Below are 26,570 nucleotides of genomic sequence, written 5' to 3'. Positions count from 1 at the left end.
GGTTCAACACCCCTAGGGGGTCTAATAAATGCAAAAAAAAATAAAAAAAAAGTTAAAAAAAATATAAAAAGAATTAAAAGTTCAAATCACCCCCCCTTTCCCTAGAATACATATAAAAGTAGTTAAAAACTGTGAAACATATACATGTTAGGTATCCCCGCGTCTGAAATCGCCCGCTCTACAAATCTATAAAAATATTTTTCCTGTTCGGTAAACACCGTAGCGGGAAAAATAGTCGAAAAACCGCCGGTTTTTCACAGTTTTGATTCTGATAAAAATTTGAATAAAAATTGATCAAAGCAATAGCATTTCCCGAAAATGGTAGAAGTAAAAAGTACACCCGGCCCCGCAAAAAAAGACGCCCTATGCATCCCCGTACACTTACTTATAAAAAAGTTACGGCTGTCGGAATATGGTGACTTTTAGAAAAATATTTTTTTAACAGTTTTGGATTTTTGTTAAGGGGTCAAAATGTAAATAAAACCATATAAATTTGGTATCCCTGGAACCGCACCGAAACACAGAATACAGGGGACATGTCATTTTAGCTACACAGTGAACGCCGTAAAACCAAAGCCCGTAAGAAAGTCGCAGAAATGCATTTTTTCTTCAAATCCACCCCATTCTGAATTTTTTTCCTGCTTCCCAGTACATTATATAGAATAATTAATGGTGACATCATGAAGAAAAATTTGTCCCGCAAACATTAAGACCTCATATGGCTCTGGGAGCGGAGAAATAAAAAAGTTATGGGGTTTTGAAGGAGGGGAGGCAAAAACGAAAAACGAAAATCAAAAAATGCCATCGGCGGGAAGGGGTTAAAGTACGTGGCCAGGTCATGAGCACTCAGGTCTGTGACAGGTACCTGCACCTTTGGCGGGCGTGAGGAGGGAGTCAGAGTCGTTTGGGGTTATTGGAGAGAGAAGAGATGAAAGAGGTAAAGTAAACTTGTTTGGCGAGGTTAAGGGCTGGGTTATAGGATTTGAGCATAAACTTGAAGTGTAGAAAATCTACAGCAGTGTTAGATTTTCGCCATAGACGTTCGGCACATCTTAGCATTGCTGAGGAAAACATGTTTGAAGTGTGTGCTAAGATTGCTGGTGTCTGTGTTGAAGTGTTTGGATGGTCAAGGGTGCTACTTTATCCAGGGTGGTTTTGAGATTGTCATTGCAATGTTTGGTGGCCAGTTCAGGACAGGAGAGAGAAGAGATTGGAAACTGTGATAACTATTATATTGTCTGAGAGGTGCTGTGTGTTTACAGCCCATAGATTTCTGTATGTGCGTTAGAGTAGTATATTTTGTGAAAAAAAAAGAACCTTTGATAGTAAAGGAAAGAAGGCAGTGGTTGGAAATTGGTAGGAGAGCATTAGTCAAGTCAGAGACCAAGCTGAGAGAGACCAAGAGAGGCAGATGGGGAGACAGGGGTGTTAAATGTTAAAGTCACCCATAAGGAGGGTAGGAATTTCACAGGATAGGAAGTTGGAAAGCCATGAAGAAAAGTGATCTAAGACCTGGTAAGGTGAGCCAGGAGGACGGTAGATGACAGCTACTCACAGGGAGAAAGGGCGGAAGAGTCTAAATAGTATGCATCTCGAAAGAGGGGAAAGAGTGATGGAACGGGACCTAAAAAAGTGCATTTTGGTGATAGGAGGACACCTAACCCTCCTCCTTGCCTATCCTCAGGTCTAGGGGTGTGATAAAATTGAAGGCCATCATAACAGAGCAGCACGAGAGACTATTTCAGATTGTTTAATTCAGGTTTCAGTGACACCAGCAGGTTAAAATACTTTGAAATGAAGAGATCTTTAGTAACGTCAAGTTTTTTGCAGACTGAGCGGGCGTTCCAGAGAGCACAAGAGAAAGACACTGGTGGAGTAGAAAGAGATGGCAGACAATGAAAATTAATATAGTTAGCAGGGTTTCTTGGTGAACTAGGTACAGAGTTGAGGTTAACAGAAGGAGGATCAGGTTTTGGAGAGATGTCACCAGCAGCCAGTAGCAGGAGAATAGAGAGAGACATCAGATTGTTAAGTGAATTGTGATATGGTCTAATTTGTTGCACAGAAGCACAAGGTGGGTTAAAGTGGTTGAGGAAGGTGAAGAGAGAAGTGGGGAAGAATAGCCTTTCTTAAAGGGATCCGATCACTCAGACACAATTTTTTCTAGGTACCACGTCAGAATAGCCTTAAGAAAGGCTATTTATCTCCTACCTTTCGTCGTCTTCTCTGTGCTGCCGTTCGCCTACAATCCCGGCTCTTGTCGGTATGTAAAAGAGTTCTCTCACAGCTCTGGGGGCAGTCCCCAGTGCTCAAACAGCACTGGGAGCGTCCCCAATGCTGCGAGAGAACTCTCTCCAGTGCCGCCTCAATCTTCATCAGCAACGTCCTCGTCAGCCTCTTCTTCCGGCGGTGGCTTGTAACTTCTAGGCCTCGGGCAGAGCAGACTGCGCATGCCCACAAGCCACAAGAAAATGGCCGCTTGCACAGTATTGTAAGCGGCCATTTTCTCGTGGCCTGTGGGCATGCACAGTCTTCTCTGCCCAAGGCCCGAGACCTAGAAGTTACAAGCCACCGCCGGAAGAAGAGGCTGAAGAGGACGCTGCTGACGAAGATGGAGGCGGCGCTGGAGAGAGTTCTCTCGCAGCATTGGGGGATGCCCTCAGTGCTGTTTGATCGCTGGGGATCGCCCCCAGTGCTGCGAGACAACTCATTTACATACCAACAAGAATCAAGATTGTAGGCGAACGGTGGCGTGGAGAAGACGACGAAAGGTAGTAGATGAATAGCCTTTCTTAAGCCTATTCCAATGTGGTGGTAAGTAAAAAGGGATTCTAATAATAGAATCCCTTATACCACTACCTGTGGCTCTGTTGCAATGTCGCGTTCTATCACATGGGTGTGTCCAGGTGACTCAGAAAACACATCACTATTAGAGATGAGCGAGTACTGTTTGGATCAGCTGATCCGAACAGCACGCTCACATAGAAATGAATGAATGCACCTGGTATTTCCAACACTTGATCATCCGGACTAAAGGTTCCAGGTTTAGCTGTTCTGTTATAGACACGGCTCTGGGACATTTGGGCCTGCTCCATAAGTTCTTTAACAGTACATGCTAAAGAATTACTGCTGCAATTCTGTCCTGCATCAGGGTAATATGTTCAATTACACTCCTCTAAGGAGATTGCTCTTCTTCCCAGGTTTCCTTGGCTATGTCTAGGAGACCACGTGGGGGTCTACCATACACCATCTCAAATCGGGAAAAACTTGTGGACGACAAAAGTACCTCCCGGATTGCAAACATTAAATAGGGCAGTAGGCAATCACAATCTTAGCCGTCCTTGCTAACGGCCCTCTTTAGCATGCCCTTAAGGGATTTATTGAATAGGAGCTTTTTCATATGTTCTCTCTTATGCCTAAGAAGTCTCTCTCCCAGTATAATTCATAGGCCAGGAAATCCAACATTCTCAAATCTGAGACTCAGTATTGTGAAAGTGCAACTTCCAGTGAGCAGTGTGTGTGGGGAGCAGCAGCCAATGAGGAGCACCATGGGCGGGAACTATCTAGAGTAGGGCCAGGGCTCTCCTTTAAGAGCAGGAAGACTAAGCAACTCTGCCTTATTTATAACAGTTGATATACATTTAAGAATGTCTTGAATTCCTTTTGTGAAAGTAATATTGTTGCATTTTATGGGTACTATGATGGCATGAGGACATTGATTTCCATATTTAAAATCAGGAAGGAATTTTTCCTTCTGCAATATGAGGCATTTGCCATTAACTTAAAAAAAAAAAAAATTCCTTCCACTGGATCAATTATTAATAGTCTATTTTCGACCTTATCACCAATATAACTAAGGTATGCAAGTAGAATATAAAGCATTTTTATTTTTATTTGTTTGCAGAATATGGTAGACATCAAATTTGAGAGTTCAAAAATGGATGCAAAATTATTTAATTTTATTTTATATCAAACTAATTTACAAAAAAAAAACCAAAACGCTAAATAAACCAAACCAATAACAAACGAAAGTGATATAAACAATCAGTATTAGCAGTTTATGGTTTATAGTATTGAAATAAAAAATTAACTACATGTGTAGTTCATAATTTACCTCTATTTGTTGAACTAGTACTGTAGTCACTCTAAGTATTAAATATGGTTTACAGAGTGTGATAAAAGAAAAAAAAAAATAGCACACAAACAAAATGATAATGAGGTGTTGGCATCTGCCCAGATTAACACTTCTTTGCCATCATTTTCAAAAATGTCGCCAACACAGCATTTTATTTGTTAGAAATTATCCTACAACAGGTTTAACAAGCATAGACGCATTCATCAATGTCTTAGAACAAGTTTCCCCCTGCCAATACTGTTGTGAAAACCTCTACTTCCATCTGGTCCATGTGGAAGTCGAAGTACTCCACCTGGAAGTCCAAGAGAGACTGTGGTCTTTTTGACAGCTAAAGGACTGCAAGGTAATAACTTATTCTCAATATATATATTGTTAGTAATAGCTTTGCGTTTCTGTACCCAAGGACTGGAAGAGTAAATACCACTATCGTTAAAATTCTCTGAAAATCTTCGATAAACTTCAGGGCTTGTTCCAGGGCTAGCAAAAAAATGGTTTCCAAGATTTGTAGCCAAGGGAGACAGATTGTGGTACGATTGCATGAAACATTTGCGAGCTACTAGTGGGGAACGAGGACTGCTGAATAATTGTGGTTTAAAGTCAACATCAGCATTTGTACAATTCACAGCATTGAGGTAACAGGGTTCCAAAATTGGTGAGGCTGGAGTACTATCAGACTCAGATGAGCTGTAGCATGATGATTCCTCTGCTGTGTGCCGCAGCTTTCCTAGAACTCTATGTTTTTTTGTCAATTTCTTTTTCAGCCAGCCAGAATTTTCAGTTTCATCAGACTCCATGCCATTTTTTTTGCGTGTTCCTCGACCACTTACTGGAATCACCTTGCAGGAATAAGTAATGCTACAGGGTTTTGAGTTGTATGCATCTAATGCTTTCCTAGCACCTTCAAGACTCTCATATTCTACAAGAGCACAGCTTCTTGTAGCCAGTTCTGGATATTTAGATAAATATTTTTTAACATCACAAGGCATCTCTTTACCAGGCTTTATGATATGCACTGAAGTAATTATACCATATGATGCAAACAGACATGTAACAGTCTCCAAAAAGTTTTGAGGTTTTGCAGGTACATTTTTTTCTACTATGTTTAGATCCCAGACTAACAATAGTTTGGTGGGAGGAAGTCCAAGGAGACTGTCTGGAACTGGCTTTTTTCTCCTCACTTTTGTTTCCTCTTTATTAACCTCTAGCAGTTCAGAAAACTGAAGTGCATACAAGGTTTGCCTCCAGTCTCGAGTTAGGGACTTAATCTGGAAAAAAAAAATTGTAGTGATATGATTGATACCAATAACAAGTGTACCAGTATATGTAATCTTGTTTTAACTGCATGCATTCTAGGCCTTTTATGAGCATAACAGTATAAAATACCAAGCAGATCAACATTTTAGGAAAAATAAAACAAATGACATGGAGCAAAATACGATATTCTTAGTATACATTTTGATCATGGTGAATAAGTCATCTACCCACTTCACAATAACCTCTGTATAGTGGCCCCTATCGGTGTAACCATATGAGGGCTTCTTTTAGCAAGGTAACATGCGATGTGATGCACCGCTAGAAAGCAGACATTGGCTTTCCCGTTCTGTGCCCCCGCTGAAGAGCTATCGTTGCCGGTACAGAAACTGTTCAGTGTCAGAAGGGTGTTTCTGACAGTCAGTCAGGAACGCCCTTCCTCACAGTAGCGTCTATTGTGCTTTACTGTGAGAGGGAGCGTTCCTTACCGCCCAGGGATGACGCTGAGCGGTGATGAACGTCCCCTCCCCTACTCCTGATAGTACTTGTCCATAGACGCTCCCTCTCACAGTACAGCACAATAGATTTGGTTTTTTCCTTAAAAATATATTTTCATAGGTCAAACTTAAAAAAACAAACCCAAAACAAGAACACACTAGTGGTCATTAACAGGTTAACTAAACAAAGAAATAGTTTGGTATAAGGTGAATAACAGACACATTAAAGATATTTATTGTCGCCTTGATTCACTCTTACCTTAACTACTGTAACTCTCTTCTAACCAGTCTTCCCCTTACTAAACTCTTCCCTCTACAATGTAGTTTGAATGCAGCAGCAAAGCTTATCCATCAGTCTAGTCGCTACAGCGATGCCTCCGTTTTGTGCCAATCACTACATTGGCTGCCTATTCATTACAGAATGCAATATAAGGGTGCATTCACACTGAGTATACGCTCACCAATTCTGAACGTGTAACTCGTTCCGAATCAGCAGCGTTAAAACAGATCCCATTGCTTTCTATGGGAGCCGACATACGTGCGCTCCCCATAGAAATGAATGGGATGCTTTTTTCCTTATTGCTTTCAATGTGATACGCACGTATGCAGGCTCCCATGGAAAGCAATGGGATCTGTTTTAACGCCGCTGATTTGGAACGAGTTATACGTTCAGAATCAGTGAGCGTATACTTCGTGTGAATGCACCCTAAACTTATCACACTCATCCACAAGACTCTCTATAATGCTTCACCTCCCTACATTTCCTCCCTCATCTCTGTCTATCACCCAACCCATGCTCTCTGTTCACTCAATGACCCAAGTCTAACATCCTTCATTATCAGATCCTCCCACTCCCGTATCAAAGACTTCTCCTGACGCTAGGTTCACACCTGCGTTCAGGGTCTCTGTTCTGTGGTTTCAGTCTTCTGAATGCCAGAAGACTGAAAGCACAGACCGGGTCCGGCCGTGAGCGGCGGTGAGAGTTTTATGCTCTCCGCCGCGAAACCAGTTTTTTTAATCCGGACACAGAGTACTGCATGTCCGACTGTGTCCGGATTATAAAACCCGGTTTCGCGGCGGAGAGCATAAAACACTCACCGCCGCTCACAGCCGGACAGCTTTCATTTGAATGGGTGAGAAAGACTCCTGCAGGTTTTCGTCTCCTGCTCTGTTTTATGCAGGAAACGGGAACCTGCAGTACGGAGAGGAGAACACAGATGTGAACGAGCCCTGAGTTGCACCACTTCTCTGGAATGCTCTGCCCCAGACAATTAGATTAAGACTCAATTTCTACAGCTTAAAGCCCAAACTAACTAAAGACATATCTTTTCAGACAGTCCTATCACAATTCCTAAAGTAAAACCTTATGCAGTTAGAATCCCTACAATAAACCTTCCTCTGTCCACACTCCCACATGACCCCACAGGATATGATGTAACTTTATATGTCCAGGAACCATCTGCACAGTAAAGGACACTGGCGATTGCTCATACAGTTTTAATATATGTAATGACAGTAACCTCTATCACACAAATTTCTGGACCACTATATAAGCAACTACTAATGCTACTTCCTATGCTGTCCCTACTACTGTGAAGGTTATAATTATGTAATGTATGAAAAACATTGTTATCCTTTAAAGCTGAATGCTAGATGTAGTTGCTTATGCTTGAAACCGCTATAATGTTATATCATAAGATGGCACCTGTATCCAAGATGGGTGCAAGAAAAACAAGCAAATGCTTGGCTTGCTGCCACAAGACAGCGCCCCAAGGTCAACACGCAGAAGCGGGACCAGCATAAAGCGGGACCAGCGGCACTGCATAAACTTTTTCTGTTTGATTGAGATACCAATCAGGAATGAATACGAAAACTTATGTTACGTTATATCACTTCCTTTCTCTGATACTATTTAACTCTGTGTTCTCAATAATAAGTGCGTCAGCATACATTCTTTGGTTGAGAGAAGAATGAATACCAACACATAGAGTGGTGTGATTTCTTGACCGCCGGCCCTCAGCCTTATTAATTAGGATGACGACAGTTACCCGAGATTATTGGTCAATTAGTCATAAACGTGACTATGACCTTATCACTACCTCTTGTGTCACCGCCCTCTACCTCATAGAATGTAAGCTCTTGCGAGCAGGGCCCTCAGTCCCATTGTGTGAATTGACTATTTCTTTGTAATGTATCTTTTTTTGGTCTGTACTTTAACCCTATAATTTTTGCTGTGGAATATGTTGGTGCTAAATAAGTAAATTATTATTATTATTAGACTATTATTATTATAACCTTTCAGCTCTTATTTTGCTCAGAAACCGTGCCATGAACTAGGGCCCTTAAAGCTGTGTAAGCCAGAGACAGCAGCAGATGGATAATGGTTGGCGTCACCCTGCACCTAGAGGTGATCTCAACTGTACATTGTGTATACAGTATGTAAAATGAAACTGGATAGTTTCTTACACTCTACACAGTATATTATACTGATGCATACATAGCCTGGTTGGGATGTTGTATGAGGAGTATCTGTATGAAGTACGAGTGTACTGTGCCATGCCAGTGTGAGGTAGGGGCCCTCTGGCAGATTCACTTATGGGCCACTCTAAGCTTGCCAACAGTGGCCATGGTGATGTCAAGAAAGACATGGAAGGCAGGTTATCAACTGCTTCAGCATTTCTGTTCTGGACACCACTCAGAGCTGACAGTATAATTTTAGTAATTGTGCTAAAATGTAAATCCCCATTTAAAAGAAGTTGTTCAGTGAAGAGATACAGTGGCATATGAAGACTTAAAGGGGTTATCCATTTTCTAAGGGACATTAATGGATAGGCCATCAATCTTAGGCCTGGTTCACATCAGCGTTCGAGTTTCCGATCAAGAAGTCCACTTGGGGCCTCCCCGAACAGAAACCTATACGCACTAAAAAGAGGTTACCAGGGAAACCACATGAACCCCATAGACTATAATATATTCTGCACAAAACACTTCACTTCATTTTTTGCTGTGTGAACTTACCCTAATACTAGAAGATTCAATATCCAATATATTCAATATCTTGGAATTCCCATAGAAGTTAATGGAGAGAATCACACTTGCACCCTTCACTTATTTCAGTGAAAGGTGGAGGAATCGCATGGAGGTGGCACAGATCTCCCAAACAGAAATACTCTGTATTTCTGGGCAGCACGGTAGAAGCCTAGGAGGTCTGTAAAAATAAACATCTTTATTCGCCTCTCCTGGGCATCCAGCTTCATGTTCTGGCATGTAGATGATGTCACGTGTTACAGATGTCACTGCTTAGGCCTTTAATTGAGCTTCAGTGGTTATGTGGGGCGCATTGGCATCATAACGTTAGTGTGATTCACGTGTCCGCTGATAGCCCAATCACAGGCCTTAGTATTTACTTTTGGAATGCGTGACATCAACCGCAGATATGAAGAAGCAGCCAGTGGAAATAGCAGAGCAACACCAGGATGCCAAGGAGAGGAAAGGCAGGTGAGTGTAACGTATTTTCCCTTTATACTTAGGGCAGGGAGGGAGAGGCAGTATGGAGAGCCTATTATATGGTGAGATTTAGTCTTCTGTGTGGTAGGGAGCCTATTATACAGTGTAGGGCCACTGTGGAGCCTATTATGTTGTGTGGGGCTTCTTGGGAGCATATTATACTGGAGGGGGCCACTGTGGAGCATTATACTGAGGAGGAACTGTGAGGAGAATCGTATGCTGTGTGCAGGCCACTGTGGTGGGGGGGCGGGCTCTGGGGAGCATATTATACTATTTGAGGTCACTGTGGGAAGAATATTACACTGTATGGGGCATTGTGGGGTGTCTTTTATACAGTGTGGTACATATTTTTGGGCAGCATAATCTACTGTGTGGGGCCACTAAGGGGCATTATACTGTGTTGGGGCTCTGGGGAGCATCTGGGGAATGTTGAGTGTTATATACCACCTGTGGCCACTATGAGGGGCTCAGGTGAGCATTTTATACTGTGTGGGGTCACTGTAAAGCTTTATATACCATGGGAAGCATTATACTATGTGGGGAGGGGTTCTCAAAATTCCTGCTGGCAGCCTTGCGTGCCATGTCTGAATCACTTCTCCCTCACTATAATCTTGCACATACGTGTTGTGCTCCACAGCCGTGCCATATCCCATACAGTCTTGTGCATGAATGCACCATGGAGCCATTGGTGTGTGCACAGTACTATATACTGGATAAATCAGCACATATGTCAGTAGTCAGTGAAGGATCCATCTTGGAGGTTATTAGCAGGAAGCTGTTGAGTGAACCGTCAGAGCAAGTGTCTCGGTGGGCCCTAGGCCCTTCTTTCAGACACTGCACCTTCTTATAAATGATGTCTGGAGGAGAAGAAAAAACAAAACACACGCTCCTGTGTGGAACCTATTAATCTTTCAACTAAGGGAATTAAATAACCCAAAGCTGAAGCCCCTATGTTACGGTACTCAACTGGATGGGTTGTATGCAAACACAACCACTATGACAGCATCAAAGAGTGTGCAGCACTCACAAGCGGCCATTCTTTGGGTATTCAAGACAGTCTGTATAGATCCAAAGCCAAGCAGAATGGCCTCTCGAGAGAAAAATCTTTAAGTTCTGAGCTCCCTCAAATGTACTTTTAAAAGCAAGAATTTTCAAGGAGACGTCATGTAACAGTTTTCCTTTTATCCATGTGACAAGATTACGCGTTTCAGGGTGTACAAAAAGGCAATCCCCCCTTCTTCAGATCCAACAAACATATGAATAAGACAATAAAGCTCATTTGTCTTGTACAATAGAAAACGTAAATCTGCCCCAATTACGGTAATCCAGACAATATGAAATTTCATCACCTGTCAAGCAAGTTACTTTCCCACAATGAAATACAAGTACATACCTTTTTGAAAGAAGTGAGCAGTTTGATGCTAACAAAGCCCATTTTGTTTTTTTGGACGTGTTTCAGTAAAAATGCATCATGAGATAAGTTTTCATCTGACAAGTAGAACTCCACTTGGTTTACAATCCTGCGAATCAGTTTCAAATCAGGAATCTGAGTTGTACAATCCCTTTCATAAGAATCATCATCATCATCCAAAGGCTCACTCAGGTCACAAAAGCTTCTGGAAATAGGTATATATGGAAAAATAAAGACATTAAAACAAACAAACAAAATATATATATAGTTTTATTTTACAATAAAACTTCACTATAGCCTCAAATTTGTCATTTTCACAAGGGGTTCCAAAGGAGAAAATGCACAAAACAGTTAGTTACATAGTTTCTCCTTAACAAAGCAATACTCCACATATGGTTGAAAACTTCTGTGTCGGTACATTAGTGCTCAAAACAGAAACTGTTTTTTTTTTTATGGAGTCTTAATAGGGGGATATACTCCTTTGGTTGGATCTACACCCTGGAACTCTGCATATTACATTAGCAGATTGGGCTTGAGAAAAGCTGTCTTCACAGGTGAAATGTTGTCACTACTCTCTGCATCGGTTTATTATGCCATCATTCTTTTTTTATATACACTGGTGGATATGTAAATAAAACTTCATTCAAGCAAATGTGTGCCGTGGTGTTATTAATTTCAGGCACAAGCAAATGGAGTGTTTGTCTGACACAAACTAGGCACAACAAATTGTGAACTGAAATGGTGTATTGCCATCTTCACTTCTCTGGAGAATACATTAAATCAACATTTGGGGGTTAAAATGTTTACTGCACCCCTGGATAAATTGTTTACAGAACCACTGAAGTTTTCATAAAGTGGAATCCCATAGGGAGTAACCACTGTTTGAAAATGACACCGCTCAAAGAATGTATCGAGTGGGCACAGTAAATTCACACTAGTCCTGACAGAAGAAATTCTCTCTTCGCCAGTTTCAGTATAGAATTGTCAGAAAACCCAACTGACCATATTATATTCTATAACTGCTAGTCCCAAAGCTAGAGTGAACCTATCATTCGATTTCCAAGACATGAATGCATAGCAGATGGAGAAAAATTAATACATAAGCTATGAAGAGTACATTGAGACACAAAATTCCCTTAGGGTAAGTTCAGACTGGGTTTTTTGGTCAGGGTTTTGAGGCCATAATCGCCTCAAAATACTGACCAAGAAGATGACTCCCATTGAAATCAATGGGAGCTGCTCAGGAGCTTTTTCCGGGAGCAGTTTCTTCCGGCTCCCGGAAAAAAAGAAGCGATTTGTTCATTCTTCAGGCCGAGTCGCCTTGCAATTCGGCCTGAAGAAACTCCACCCTTCAGACTAGGCCCATTCATTGGGCCTAATCCGGAGCGGAGCGCGAAGCTGGATGCCGGTACAGTGCACTGGCTTTCAGTCACGGCGACCCAGCTTTTGGATCGGAACAGGGCCCTCACAGCCCTGTGCTAACCTACAGTAAATTAGAAATTTTGTAATGTCAGGAACCACCTCGCACTCTGGCATTCCTCTCTTTAGCCTGGGAAATCCATGTGAGAGGGGAGTGGTCGGTAACCAAACGAAAATGTCGGCCAAGCAAATATCATCTTAGGGACTCCAGAGCCCATTTGATGGCCAAACACTCCCTTTCCACAATGCTGTAACTCCTGACTCAAGTAAGTAACAGGGTGCTCCTCACCCTCAATTACTTGAGAAAGGACTGCGCCTAACCCCACATCTGAGGCATCAGTCTGTACCACAAACTCATTGGCATAGTTGGGAGTGATCAAAACTGGTTGTTTACAGAGGACCGATTTTAACTCCTGGAATGCCCCCTCAGCCTCTTCACTTCATTTGATGAGAGTAGATTTTCCTCTCTTGGTAAGGTCAGTCAGGGGAGCTGCAATAGAGGCAAAATTGGGTATGAACCTCCTATAGTACCCCACAATTCCCAAGAAAGCCCTCACTTGTTTCTTACTCAAGGGACGGGGCCAATTCTGAATAGCCTCTACTTTATTTACCTGTGGTTTTATTATCCCCCTTCCTATTGTGTACTCCAAATATCTGGCTTCTTCCAGGCCAAAAGCACGTTTTCTGGGGTTAGCAGTTAACCCAGCTGCTCAAAGGGAGTCTAGTACCGCTTGAACCTTTGGCAAGTGACTCTCCCAGTCCGGACTAAAAATAACTATATCGTCAAGGTAGGCTGAACCGTACATGCGAAGTGGCCTGAGGATTTTATCCATTAACCGCTGAAAGGTGGTGGGAGCACCATTCAACCCGAAGAGCCCATCTGGAGTAGCAAATGCTGTTTTTTCTCTTGCAGTCTCAGTGAGCGGCTCCTGCCAATACCCTCTTAGACTCTTCAATTACCCTTAGGGCTAACATATCATTGACCTCTTTGGTTATGGCCTGTCTACGAGCTTCAGGTATTCGATATGGCTTCAGGTTGACTCGTACCTGTGGCTCGGTGACAATGTATCAAATTAGTACGTCTAGGGAGTTCGGAAAATACATCAGTTTTTCTCTTTACCAATTCCTTTGTTTCCTGCGCCTGTACCGTAGACAGAGTCTCAGCAATATAAACCTCAGGGCAATGCTTACCAAGTGCACCCCCTGCTTTAGCAGTAACCTGTTTAGGGGTACTTATGGCAGACAAGTATTCCCCGTCTTGCCAGGGTTTCAACAAATTCACATGGTAAATCTGTTCAGGTTTCCTCCTGCCCGGCTGGAAGACCTTATAGTTTACATCTCCCACCTTTTAAATTATTTCATAGGGACCTTGCCACTTTGCTAGGAATTTACTCTCCATCATGGGCACAAGCACTAACACCCGATCACCTGGATTAAAGGTTCGGAGCTTAGCCTTTCTGTTATATACACAGTCTTGAGCCAACTGAGCCTGCTCCATATGCTCCTTTACAATTGGCATTACCGCTGCAATTCTATCCTGCATCTGGGTGATGTGCTCAAAGACGCTACGGTAAGGAGTTTGTTTCTGTTCCCAAGTTTCCTTAGCAATATCTAAGAGACCTCTTGGATGTTTGCCATACACTAGCTCGAAAGGCGAGAATCTAGTAGAGGATTGGGGTACCTCTCGCATAGCAAACATAAAAGATAAGGCAGTAAACAGTCCCAGTCCTTACCATCTTTGCTGACCACCCTTTTCAAGGGTCTTATTAAACCTCTCGATGAGGCCATCTGTCTGAGGGTGGTAGACAGAGGTTCTCAAGTGCTTAATACCTAAGAGCTTACACATTTCCCTCATTACCTTATATATAAAGGGGGTTCCCTGATGAGTCAGGGTTTCTTTAGGGATACTTGTTCGGGAAAACATATAAAACCGCTCCTATGCGATCAGCTTTGCTGAAGTGTGTCTTAGGGGCACAGCTTCAGGGCACCAAGTAGCATAGTCTAACACGACCAATATGTACTGATGCCCCCGGGCAGACTTTACAAGTGGTCCCACCAAATCCATAGCTATCCGCTAAAAAGGCACCTCTATTATTGGCAGGGGTACTAAAGGACTCCTGAAGTGTGAGTCTGGAGCAGTTAATTGACACACTGGGCAGGAGTTACAGTAGTCACATACATATTTGGCCACAACTGGCCAATAAAAACGCTGTAGTAAACATTCTTTAGTTCTCTCATACCCCAAATGCCCTCCCAGCGCATGCTTATGAGCTAAGTCTAGTACCACTTTGTGAAAGGGTTGTGGTACCACCAACTGCTCAATGACCTCATCTCTTATTTTGCTTACCCTATACAATAAATCCTGGTTCATAGCAAAATAGGGAAACTCTCGGTCAGCCCCCGGATACTGGGGTGTACCATTTATCACCTTAACATTTGTGCTTGCATGATACAGGTTTGGGTCTCTGAGTTGTGCAGATCCAAAATTGTCATGTGACACCTCAAGTTCCTGCAGGTCAGATAACTCCCGCTGACCTTCAGTATCGCAGCTAACACTGTCAGGGGCGAGTTATACTCTTCTGGGACTGTGGCTATTGCTGGCACCGCACAGTCCAGGTCAAAAGGTTCTGGCTTAGCCTTGGGCAACCTTTCAGTCACCACATCATGATTATTACTATATGGAACCTTTTGGTTTTTCCACAGGCTCCAGAACACAGGAAAATCTCTCCCAAGAGTCATGCTGTGGAACAGAGACTTGACCACACCAACCTGGTGACAGACTACACCACATGTAGTCTCTATAGGGACCTCGGCAATTAGGTACTCTTTAATTTCATCATGAATGCACAGCACACCCACAGGACGCCCAGTGTATCGTGCAGGGTCTATCAGAGTTGTCCGCACCAAGGTCACCAGTGGAGTAACTCACCACACTCCCAGAGTCCAAGAGAGCGGATACAGAGTGACCCCCCCAGAGTTACCACACACACTTGGGGATCACAGTCAGTTGCTAGTTCCGCTAAGCAGGCAGGGTGAGCAAATAGCGAGAAACGCTAGGAACTGCTACAGTCCATGGGGCAGTGTGCAGCTATATGTCCCAACTCATGGCACCGCCAACATTGTAAATGGGATTGGTCCCCATTTTGAGGCTTGGGTCTGGAGTTCAAATTTCCAGCTGCCTGCTACCCTTGTACATGACCCTCTACCCCAAACTTCTTCATACCCCTGCTGGTGGATATTGTCTTACCAGTTCTTGGGGACGTTGGTCTGGAGGAGTTCCTCAGTGGCCCTATGTCTCTCTACCAGGCAAACTAGCTGGTCTGCTGTTGTGGGACCTGCTTGGCTAACCCAGCGTTGGATTCTAGGTGGGGGGGACCGGGTGTACTTGTCCAGCTCCACACGTTCCACCATCTGGGCAGGTGAGGCTTCTTCTGGTTGAAGACACTTCTTTACCAGGTGGATCAGGTCATGTATTTGGGACCTGGGCGGGAGACCTTCAGAAAAAGTCCAGTGGTGTACTCTTCCAGCACGAACATGCATATTTACACCAAGATGGGCCAGGATCTCACTTTTCAACTTGGAATAATCTCTGGCATCAGTTTCACACAGGTCATAATATGCTTTTTGGGGTTCTCCAGTTAGAAAGGGTGCCACGACATCAGCCCACTGTTCTTTTGACAGCCTCGCTCGTTCAGCCACATGCTCAAAAACATGAAGATACACCTCTACGTCATCAACAGACGTCATCTTCTGTAGTAACCTTTGCACAGCTGCTCAAGCAGTGGGTCTCAACGTCTGGGTCTCAGCAGAAGATTCTCTTCCTGTCCTTTGAGCAACCACGGTTTCACACAATACAGTCAGTTGTTTCATCAACAAGGCATTCACCTCCTGTTTTTCAGATGCCTCCATGGCACACTGTTGCCGCTTTTCAGTGTCCAGCTGGGCTTGCACCAGTAGTCTCACCACGTCCTCCATGGTGGCAGTGTCCAGCCCTGTGTTAACCTCACCACACATACGTGAGGAATCTGGGGGAGATATAGCGACCTTCTAGAACAGTGGTTCTCAACCTGTGGGTCGCGACCCCAGCGGGGGTCAAATGACCAAAACACAGGGATCGCCTAAAGCATACCTCCCAACCGTCCCGGTCGGTGAGAGGTATGTCCCGGTTTCAACTTATCGGCGCCCGAAGGACGTCGATGAGTTGAAAACACAGGCGATTACAGCAGGATCTGTCACAGCCAGCTCATGCTTTAACACTGTGCTGCAGCTTCTGCATGTGTAGCCACAATGTGATGACGTCACATCGCGCCTACAACTATGTGAGTAAGCAAGACTGCGGGGAGAGCGGCGGGGGAGCGTTGGAAGGTGAGTATAAGTGTTTTTATTTGTTTTAAACATTAAGGTGGAACATAATGAAAGGGCAGATGAAGGGGGGGGGGAACAGCATGACACTAGGGGCAGAGATGGAGGGACATGAAGCTCTGGGCAGAGATGGGGGAACATGAAACTGGGGAGCAGATGGGGACATGAAACTGGGGGAAGAGATGAAGGGACATGAAACTGTGGGCAGATGAAGGGGGGGTACGGCATGACACTGGGGGCAGAGATGGGGGACATGAAACTGGGGGCAGAGATGGAGGGGGGGGACATGAAACTGGGGGCTGATGAAGGGGTTATATGAAACTGGGGGAGAGATGGTGAGGGGACAAATAATGTACGGGTGTAGGAGGATTATACTGTGTGGGAGCACATGAAAAATGAATGAGAATGGGCGGAGTCAAAAAAGCGGGCGGGGCTAAATTCACTGCGGCGCGCTGCATATTTTGTCCCTCTTTCTGATCTTCAAAAGTTGGGAGTATGCCTAAAGCCATCAGAAAATACATATTTCCGACGGCTGCGCTACTGTCTGCAGCAACACTATTCAGCTGGAACGTACGCCATTATGGACGCACATTGCAAACTGAATGCGGGGAACTGTATTGCGGGGTCACGGCATTAGAAAGGTTGAGAACCACTGTTCTAGAACTTTCTCAGTCACCATCTCACAAATATATATATATATATATATATATAAGCCAAATGGCTGGTCAGGTAATGGAGGGGGTGCACAATTGGTGGAGGACGCAGGCATACAGCGGTTGCTAGAGGCAACGACACGTCCATTCCTTGCTGGAGAAATTTATTTATTTTTGTCCTGGGTGTAGGCTGCTGCCGCTATACAGACCCAGACTATGGAGCAGATACTGAAGCATCTTGTACAGTCCAATGTGCAGCAACAAACAACGAATAATTTGCTTAAAGAGACTGTTGTCACTAGCCCGCAAAGACCTGTGGAGCACAGAGATGAGAAGCGGGCTGTGAAAAGAGCTTTGCAAAAGATTACCCCAGATGATGCCTTCCAAACTATGTTTAAGAGAGTCGCCGAACGGGAGAAACTGCCAGCTGCAGACTGGGCAGACACCATTGCACCCTCTCTGACCAGTGAACCCTAGAAGGCCTATTATGATCTCTGCCAGGATGTCCAGGACTATGACAAACTAAAGGCAGAAATTCTTGCTCGGCTGGGAGTAACAACTGCTGTCCGTGCCCGGCAGGTACATATCTGGAGCTACCATATGGACAAGCCTGCCAGATCCCAGATATACGACCTGATTCACCTGGTGAAAAAGTGTGCAGCGCTGGGTTGGACATGGAGACAACAAAGTTGCCAACCAGCTCGTCAGCCTTCTGGAAAGGTACCTGGCGACTGAGGCGGAACTCTGTGATGACCCTACAGCGCGACCATCCCCCAGGAACACCCGGCGGAGGGCACCTCCTGGTAAGACTGTTCCGTTATTTGAAAGCGGAGGGAAAAGAGCTGGAGATGTGTTTTCTAGGCAGTCCACCAGCCCAAGAAGGGACTCTCTGCTGGAGAAACCAGGGCTGGTACAGTGTTGGAGATGCCATGAGCAGGGACATATTGCTGCCCAGTGCCCAGTCACCTCTGAGCCAATGGACTGTGATAATGGTGGGCGTCAATCATTATTTGCCAGACCTGTCTGTGCTGCGGCACCGGGACTAGAGACTGGGCCTCAGGTCTGTTAAGTTGAGGTGAATGGCCATTCTGTCCAGGCGTTGTTGGACTCTGGTAGCCTGGTCACTCTGGTGCATGCCAGCTTGATAGCTGGGGACTTTATCCCGGACAAATGCATGAGTGTTTGTAGCATCCATGGGGATGTCAAGGACTAACCCATGTCAAAGGTCACAATAGAGACTATATTAGGATCTGTTTATTATGAAGTGGGTGTTGTAAAAAAACCTTATGCATAATGTGAATTTGGGACGCGTTTTCCCTTTGTTCTGGGATTTGTGCGAAAAAGATACAACCACACAGCCAAAGGTGGAAACCCTGCCTACGCCCAAAGTGCATGAGGAGGGCGACACCTTTCTGTTACAGGTCCTAGCTGGAGAGGAGGATGATGCCTCTTCCAGTGGCGGATCCAGGCTTTGCGGGGCCCTGGGCAATTGACTGTGGCGGGACCCTACTTACAAAAACCCGACATGTAGGTTTTTTCTGTCCGCTTGAAAAGTTGGACATCTTTAGGACAGGCACGGAGCGTAAAACAATGCACCCGATGTCCATTTAAAGGGGCTCTATCAGCAAAATTATACTAATAGAACCCCACATATGCGTGAATAGCCTTTAAAAAGGCTATTCAGGCACCGTAACTGCTATATTAACCCCCAGTCCCGTTTTTAAATAAAAGCATAAAAACATACACTCACCGGCCACTTTATTAGGTACACCTGTCCAACTGCTCGTTAACATTTAATTTCTAACCAGCCAATCACATGGCGGCAACTCAGTGCATTTAGGCATGTAGACATGGTCAAGACAATCTCCTGCAGTTCAAACCGAGCATCAGTATGGGGAAGAAAGGTGATTTGAGTGCCTTTGAACGTGGCATGGCTGTTGGTGCCAGAAGGGCTGGTCTGAGTATTTCAGAAACTGCTGATCTACTGGGATTTTCACGCACAACCATCTCTAGGGTTTACAGAGAATGTTCCGAAAAAGAAAAAACATCCAGTGAGCGGCAGTTCTGTGGGCGGAAATGCGTTGTTGATGCCAGAGGTCAGAGGAGAATGGCCAGACTGGTTCGACCTGATAGAAAGGCAACAGTGACTCAAATAGCCACCCGTTACAACCAAGGTAGCCAGAAGAGCATCTCTGAATGCACAGTACGTCGAACTTTGAGGCAGATGGGCTACAGCAGCAGAAGACCACACCGGGTGCCACTCCTTTCAGCTGAGAACAGGAAACTGAGGCTACAATTTGCACAAGCTCATCGAAATTGGACAATTGAAGATTGGAAAAACGTTGCCTGGTCTGATGAGTCTCGATTTCTGCTGCGACATTCGGATGGTAAGGTCAGAATTTGGCGTCAACAACATGAAAGCATGGATCCATCCTGCCTTGTATCAACGGTTCAGGCTGGTGGTGGTGGTGTCATGGTGTGGGGAATATTTTCTTGGCACTCTTTGGGCCCCTTGGTACCAATTGAGCATCGTTGCAACGCCAAAGCCTACCTGAGTATTGTTGCTGACCATGTCCATCCCTTTATGACCACAATGTACCCAACATCTGATGGCTACTTTCAGCAGGATAATGCGCCATGTCATAAAGCTGGAATCATCTCAGACTGGTTTCTTGAACATGACAATGAGTTCACTGTACTCCAATGGCCTCCACAGTCACCAGATCTCAATCCAATAGAGCATCTTTGGGATGTGGTGGAACGGGAGATTCGCATCATGGATGTGCAGCCGACAAATCTGCGGCAACTGTGTGATGCCATCATGTCAATATGGACCAAAATCTCTGAGGAATGCTTCCAGCACCTTGTTGAATCTATGCCACGAAGAATTGAGGCAGTTCTGAAGGCAAAAGGGGGTCCAACCCGTTACTAGCATGGTGTACCTAATAAAGTGGCCGGTGAGTGTATATGCATAGCTTACTGAACATGCACCGGGGGCGGTGATGCACGATGCCGCGTCATCTTCGGGCACACCTGCCTCTTCTGTCTTCTTGGAGCGATGCCCTCTGGTCCTCTCTCTTCTGCAGGCTTCCTATTGGTCTTTTTCCGGCTTGAGGTCTTCAAATCTCGCGCTTGCGTAGTAGTGCTTCCCTCCGGATCGCTATTGCGCAGGCTCACTCGCCATTTTACTTAATGGCAGTTTGCAAGCGTGCAGTATGCTCGTGTAGTTCTACGGGGACTGGCAAGTGAGCCTGCACAGTAGTGCTCCGGAGGGAAGCGCTACTACGCAGGCGTGGGATTTGAAGACAAGAAGACGGAAGACGACACGGAACCAGAGGGCGTAACTACAAGAAGACAGAAGAGGCAAGCGTGCCTGAAGATGACGTAGCATTGTGCATCCCTGCCCATCAGGTATGATTAGCATATATGTTTTAATGCTTTTATTTAAAAATGGAACCAGGGTTTAATATAACATTTACAGTGCCTGAATGGTCTTTTTAAAGGCTATTCACGCATATGTGGGGCTCTATTAGCAAAATTTTGCTGATAGAGCCCCTTTAAATGAATGCAGAATGTCACGGACACAGCTAGTGTCCGCTGCTAATGTCCGTGCAAGATTTTGAACAACATTAGCAGCGGACACTGACAGTAGTGTGAACGCCCCCTAAGATACTCCATGTGCCTCATATTAATAGCAATTAACCCTATCATGTCCTTCACATTAACCCCCTGTGTGCCTCACATAAGAGTTACTGATATGTGAGAGACATGGAGGTAATAATGAAGTATCTTCATGATTAGTACCCCCATATGTCTCACACATGAGTAACCCTTATGGTGAAGTACACAGGGGGTTAATGTGAGGGACATGATGGGGTTAACTGCTATTAATATGAGGCACATGGAGTTACCAAAGCTAAATGAATAACTCCAAATGCCTGACATTAATAGGCAGAGTAACCCCCTCCCCCCTCCAGCATGTACCTGCGTGTTCTGTCTTTACGTTCACTTTGCTGAACTTCTCCCTCTCATGTGTAAGATGCAGGATGGCAGGATCCATCTGCTGTAGAGCGATAAACTCCGCCTCCTCGGCTCTCCTCACCCTCTCATTGGTTGACAGAGGGCAGCCAGAGAAGGGGGGTGAGGAGGGAGCGTCCTCTATCCATAGCTGCAGCTCCCTGGCTGGCTGCTGTTTATCAGCCGATGCTGCAGGTACACAGTGTGCTTCCGACATATACTTCCTAATAGGGAAAGTATATGTGTCTTGCTAATGCTCGTGATAATGTGACAGTTGTTATCAATGTGCCTCAGGAACCTGATGCTGACCACCAATTCCCACATTTTGCTATGAATAATGACCTCTTGTATCGGGTTGCAAAAAGTAATGGGGAAATTGTGGAGCAGCTTCGTGTACCAAAGCCATAACGCTGTGTGGTACTTGATATGGCCCATAATCATGTGCTTGGGGGACACCTAGGGGTGGAGAAAACACAGGAGAGGATTTTATTGGCCAGGCGTGTACAGGGAAGTGAAGGACTACTGTGCGTCCTGTCCCCACATTTCTGTAGTCCCTTGGTTCCCCTGCCCATCATTGAAGTGCCTTTTGAAAGGATTGGTATGGACTTGGTCGGTCCAATAGTCAAGTCAGCTAGAGGTCACCAATATATTCTGGTTGTCTTAGATTACCCTACTCGCTATCCTGAGGCGGTTCTCTTGCATAATACGATATCAAAGAGTATTGCCTATGAGTTATTCTATATGTTTTCAAGAACAGGCATACCTAAAGAGATACTGACTGACCAAGGCACGCCCTTCATGTCAAAGGTGATGAAAGAGTTATGCAAGCTGTTTAAAATTACCCACATACGGACCTCTGTGTATCACCCCCAGACAGATGGTTTAGTGGAGCGCTTTAATAAGACTCTCAAGCATATGTTTAAAAAGGTGGTAAAAAAAGATGGTCATGACTGGGATTGCCTGTTGCCATACCTGATGTTCTCTATTAGAGAGGTTCCACAAGTGTCTACGGTAGACACCCCAGGGGCTTACTAGATATAGCCAAAGAAACCTGGGAAACTGAGGCTTCCCCACACCGTAGTGTCATAGAGCATGTAGCTCAAATGCAGGACCGCATTTCAACAGTCATGCCAATTGTAAAAGAGCATCTGCAAAGTCCGAGAGTTTAAAGGGGTTGTCTCATCACAAGGATCCTATCTATACTACTTGTTAATGTGGATGTAAGACTTTTCCTAAATACACTGCTTCAGCAAAACTGCTTTGTTTGTCCACTATCTTACTTTATTCAATTCTTTGTGGCCACAGCCCTGACTTAGCTGCTCATGAGTCAAGTGATGTATCTGCTGCTCTCAGGGGGAGGGAGGAGGGGCTAAGTGCAGGGAGCGAGCCTGTGTATCTAGCTATTCCTGTGTCTACACCACGTGACCTATCTTCCTGTTAGCAGATAGGGGAGAGGAGCTGCTTTCATTTCTTCTGTTCTCCCAGTTATCAGGCCAGCTAATTCAATTGAGTTCATTACGGCAGAGACAGGCAGTCTCTGTATGTAACACAGAATGGAGTTGCTGCTGCCTGTACTTCATAGTCCAATATGGGTGGGCGGAGCTAAACGGCAGGTTGCATGTGAAACCCCGCCCACCAAATGATGCAAGAAACCAGGAAGAAAGAAGATTTTACAGCAGTAAAGACTGATGAGTATGTGAGGTGGGAATGCCCAGGGGATAGAGTCCTTATTTTGGAGAGCAAGTTCTTAGCGAAATGGCAAGGCCCATATGAAATTGTGGAAAAAATAGGGCCAGTCAACTATAAGATTCACCAACCAGGGAAAAAGGAAGGAAGCCTTTTCAAATTTACCACGTGAATTTGATTAAGCCCTGGAACCAGAGGGAATCCTTGGTGGCCTCAAATACAGAGGTGGGTGATTCGTTGCCACCAATACCTCCAGTCTGTGTGAAAGAGACCCTATCAGTGCCCCAGCAACAGGACGCAAGAGAGTTCCTGCAGAAAAATAGACGCAAGTTCTCTGATCTACCAGGGTGTACACACCTGAAAGAGCACCATGTACAGACAGAACCTGGGAGGAAAGTAAACCTCAAACCCTACAGAATACCAGAGGCACATAGGGAGGTAGTGTCAGCTGAGGTTAAACGTATGCTGGAGTTAGGTGTAATTGAGGAATCCAAAAGTGAGTGATTTAACCCAATTGTACTGATGCCAAAGCCCAATGGTACTTGGCGGTTCTGCAATGATTTTAGAAAATTGAATGAGATTTCCAAGTTTGACGCTTATCCCAGGTTTGATGAGCTGATTGAGAAGTTGGGTAATGCCAGGTACATAACCACACTGGACCTGACAAAAGGTTACTGGCAAATACCTCTGTCTAAAGAAACCAAAAAGAAAACTGCCTTTGTTGTTCCAGAAGGTCTGTTCCAGTACACAGTTATGCCATTCGGTTTGCATGGAGCTCCTGCTACCTTTCAGAGGTTGATGGACCAGATCTTGCAGCCACATCGTGACTAAGCAGCAGCTTACCTGGATGATGTGGTCATTCATAGCCCAGACTGGGGAAGTCACCTCTGTAAGGTGCAGGCAATACTGGACTCCATAAGTGAGGCAGGCCTTACTATTAACCCTGAGAAATGTGCTTTAGGGCTGGAGGAAGCCAAGTACCTGGGCTATGTCATTGGCAAAGGGGTAATAAAGCCCCAAATCAATAAAGTGGAGGCGATACAGAATTGGCCGAGACCACTAACCAAGAAGCAAGTCAGGGCATTTCTTGGCATTGCGGGCTACTATCGGAGGTTTGTGCCAAACTTTGCCTCTATTGCAGCTCCTCTCACTGACCTGACGAAAGGTGGGAAGTCAGTGATGATCCCCTGGACACCAGAGGCAGAGGAGGCGTTCCAGGGGTTAAAGCAAGCTCTATGCCAGCAGCCAGTGCGGACAGCCCCTAACTTTAGGAAGGAGTTCCTGGTGCAGACAAATGCCTTATATACAGGTCTAGGAGCGGTGCTGTCTCAGGTGGTAAATGGTGAGGAGCATCCAGTAATGTACCTGAGCAGGAAGCTGTCCCCCGCTGAGAAAAATTACGCCATTGTAGAGAGGGAATGTTTGGTCATTAAGTGGGCGCTGGATGCTCTGAGGTATTACCTCCTGGGCAGAAAGTTTAAATTGATCACTGACCATGCTCCCCTTACATGGATGAAAATTAATAAGGACAGAAATGCTAGGGTTACCCGATGGTTCCTGTCTCTGCATATTTTTTGTGTTTGATGTAGAAAACAGGCCAGGGAAATTATTGGGAAACGCTAATGCCCTGTCAAGGGTGCATTGTATGATGGCCACAAATGCCCAGCCCTCCGGTCTGGAGAAGAGGGGTGGGGTGGGGGTGGGGGGGATATGTAAGCCGATGGCTGGTCAGGTAATGGAGGGGGTGTACATCTCACCCAGACTACTCAGGTGGGTGAGATGAGAAAACTCTAGGAATGTTTGTTTTCCGCAGACAACTTTTGTCTGCCGAGCATTTTGGAAAATGCTCAGTACTGGGCTGGATTTTTAGGAATGACAGGTAGGATTGCTGGTGGGACAGGTCATTCTACCCCCCTCCCGTCCACACTTTGGGGATGTTCCGGCAGCGACTCAGCTGCAGAGAGTCTCCTTGTCAAGGAGGCTTAAGAAGCCAGCTCCAGCAGCAACACTTTGGCAGAGTTTGGCTGGAGAGATGACAGAGAGGTCATATTGTTGGAGCTGTGTCCTGAATGATTCTACTTGTTTTTTGGATTTCTGTTATTCTAGGTGAGGTAACCTATTCTATGTTTAGTTAGTATGTGTAACACTTGCGGGGGACGTTGTTCCGTGCCGCAGCCGGGTACCGGATGCTGTGCATGAGGAAACTGGCTTGGCAATGCCGCGCGTGTGCGGGGAAGGCGGACGGGTGCGCGGGGGAGTGTCGGCCTGTGTAAGGGGTGAGTGGCACAGGGAGTGAGAGCGGCGCGGACAAGGTCGCGGGTGATGCTAATATATTTTATTTACATATATATATATATATATATATATATATATATATATATATATATATATATACACACACACACACACACACACACACACACACACACACACACACATATACACACACACACACACACTTGTGCTAAAAAGTTTACGTACCCCAGCAGATTTTGTGTTTTGTGATGGTCAGCAGCCATTACAGCAAAAATGACATAGTAAAATCATAAACAAGCTTAAAATAAACGCACATGTAAACCATGTGACTAATGGCGGCAATTTCTGATGTTGAACCGCTGCTTAGTGTAGGTGCTGGCGGTCAAGCAATGATGAACTCTGCCATTACTCAGTGACTACTTTGAGACTAATGGCAGCAATCCGGGATGTGAGTTTGCCGACAATTGCTATTGAGCTCTGTGATAGGCTACTACTATCAGGAACTGCAGTCCTGCTCCTTTGATTGCCAATAGTGGTTTGTCACTTACTACTGATCAATAGTAGCTATTGATGAGGTCACAAGCCACCTATACCCCTTGCAACTGCCCTTAACGCTCAGCAATAGTACGTCCTCACAAGTACTACGGAAACGCTCAGGTCAGTAATATTACTGACCGGCTTCCCTTTCACCGAAAAAGTTGTGATGGCTGCTGTTCCCTACAGCAGACCATCAGAGGCAAGTAAAAAAAAAGACAAATGGTGACAGTCCCAAATTAGCGATCGCCGCCATTAGTCACTGACTGATCCCAGCTAACTGCCAGATGACAAATGGCAGCGGTCCCACATCAGTGGTCGCCGCCATTAGTCACGTGGATAATGGCGGCGACTGCAGAAGTGTGACCCCTGCCATGTGAGTCTCGTCGCTGCAATAAATGAAATTCCTGCTGTGATGGCTGCTGTAAGGGACAGCAGTCATCACAGCATGCAAGATGAGGTCCCAGTATGATCCACCAAACCCCGGTATGAGGCGCCAGCATTCGGTATGAGGTGCCAGAGAAAAATGGTGGCGGTCGCCGCTAGGATAGTGAACATATTGGCGATCGCCGCCATTGCAAACATTGCAGACATGTGAACAATGTCTGCAATGGCGGCGATCATCAATATGCAAACGTTCTGCATGTTTATCCTGCTGTGAATGAAGAACGCCGTTGCATATGTGCGCGATATGCTGCTGTTTGCATTTCTCCATCTATCCAGATGTGCATTGGCACCCATGCTGTGATTGGCTACTGTAGTAGTAGTCCTGCCTCCTGATCGCCACTATTGGTTAGTCACTGACTACTGACCAATAGGAGTGATTAGTGATGTCACAAAAC

At 45.1% G+C, this 26,570-nt stretch overlaps 1 protein-coding gene across 1 annotated transcript; it reads right to left on the bottom strand.

Annotated features, from left to right (window-relative positions):
- Positions 1–4,338: 4,338 nt before the first annotated feature.
- LOC142213233 (la-related protein 6-like) lies at positions 4,339–15,967 on the bottom strand. The gene is made up of 7 exons (XM_075281554.1): positions 15,468–15,967; positions 14,756–14,960; positions 13,954–14,012; positions 13,341–13,527; positions 13,194–13,267; positions 10,784–11,006; positions 4,339–5,400 (listed from the first exon to the last, which is right to left on the bottom strand). The coding sequence occupies exons 1-7, from the start codon at positions 15,965–15,967 to the stop codon at positions 4,339–4,341; spliced, it is 2,310 nt and encodes a 769-aa protein (XP_075137655.1).
- Between the last annotated feature and the right edge of the window lie 10,603 nt (positions 15,968–26,570).

This window comes from Leptodactylus fuscus, chromosome 1, assembly GCF_031893055.1.
Source record: "Leptodactylus fuscus isolate aLepFus1 chromosome 1, aLepFus1.hap2, whole genome shotgun sequence".
Lineage (NCBI taxonomy): Eukaryota > Metazoa > Chordata > Amphibia > Anura > Leptodactylidae > Leptodactylus > Leptodactylus fuscus.
This window is presented reverse-complemented; position numbering and strand designations above follow the sequence as displayed.

Bases quoted from the DNA above. Each gene is read 5' to 3' on its own strand.
- LOC142213233 (XM_075281554.1), bottom strand. From the start codon at position 15,967: ATGACGTCTGTTGATGACGTAGAGGTGTATCTTCATGTTTTTGAGCAT. The intron at 11,007-13,193 runs GTTAGCCCTAAG...ACCTATTTCCAG, and splicing joins ACCAAAGAGGTCAATGATAT to AAGCTTTTGTGACCTGAGTG. The intron at 5,401-10,783 runs GTATGTACTTGT...TTTTTTTTCCAG, and splicing joins TGCTCACTTCTTTCAAAAAG to ATTAAGTCCCTAACTCGAGA.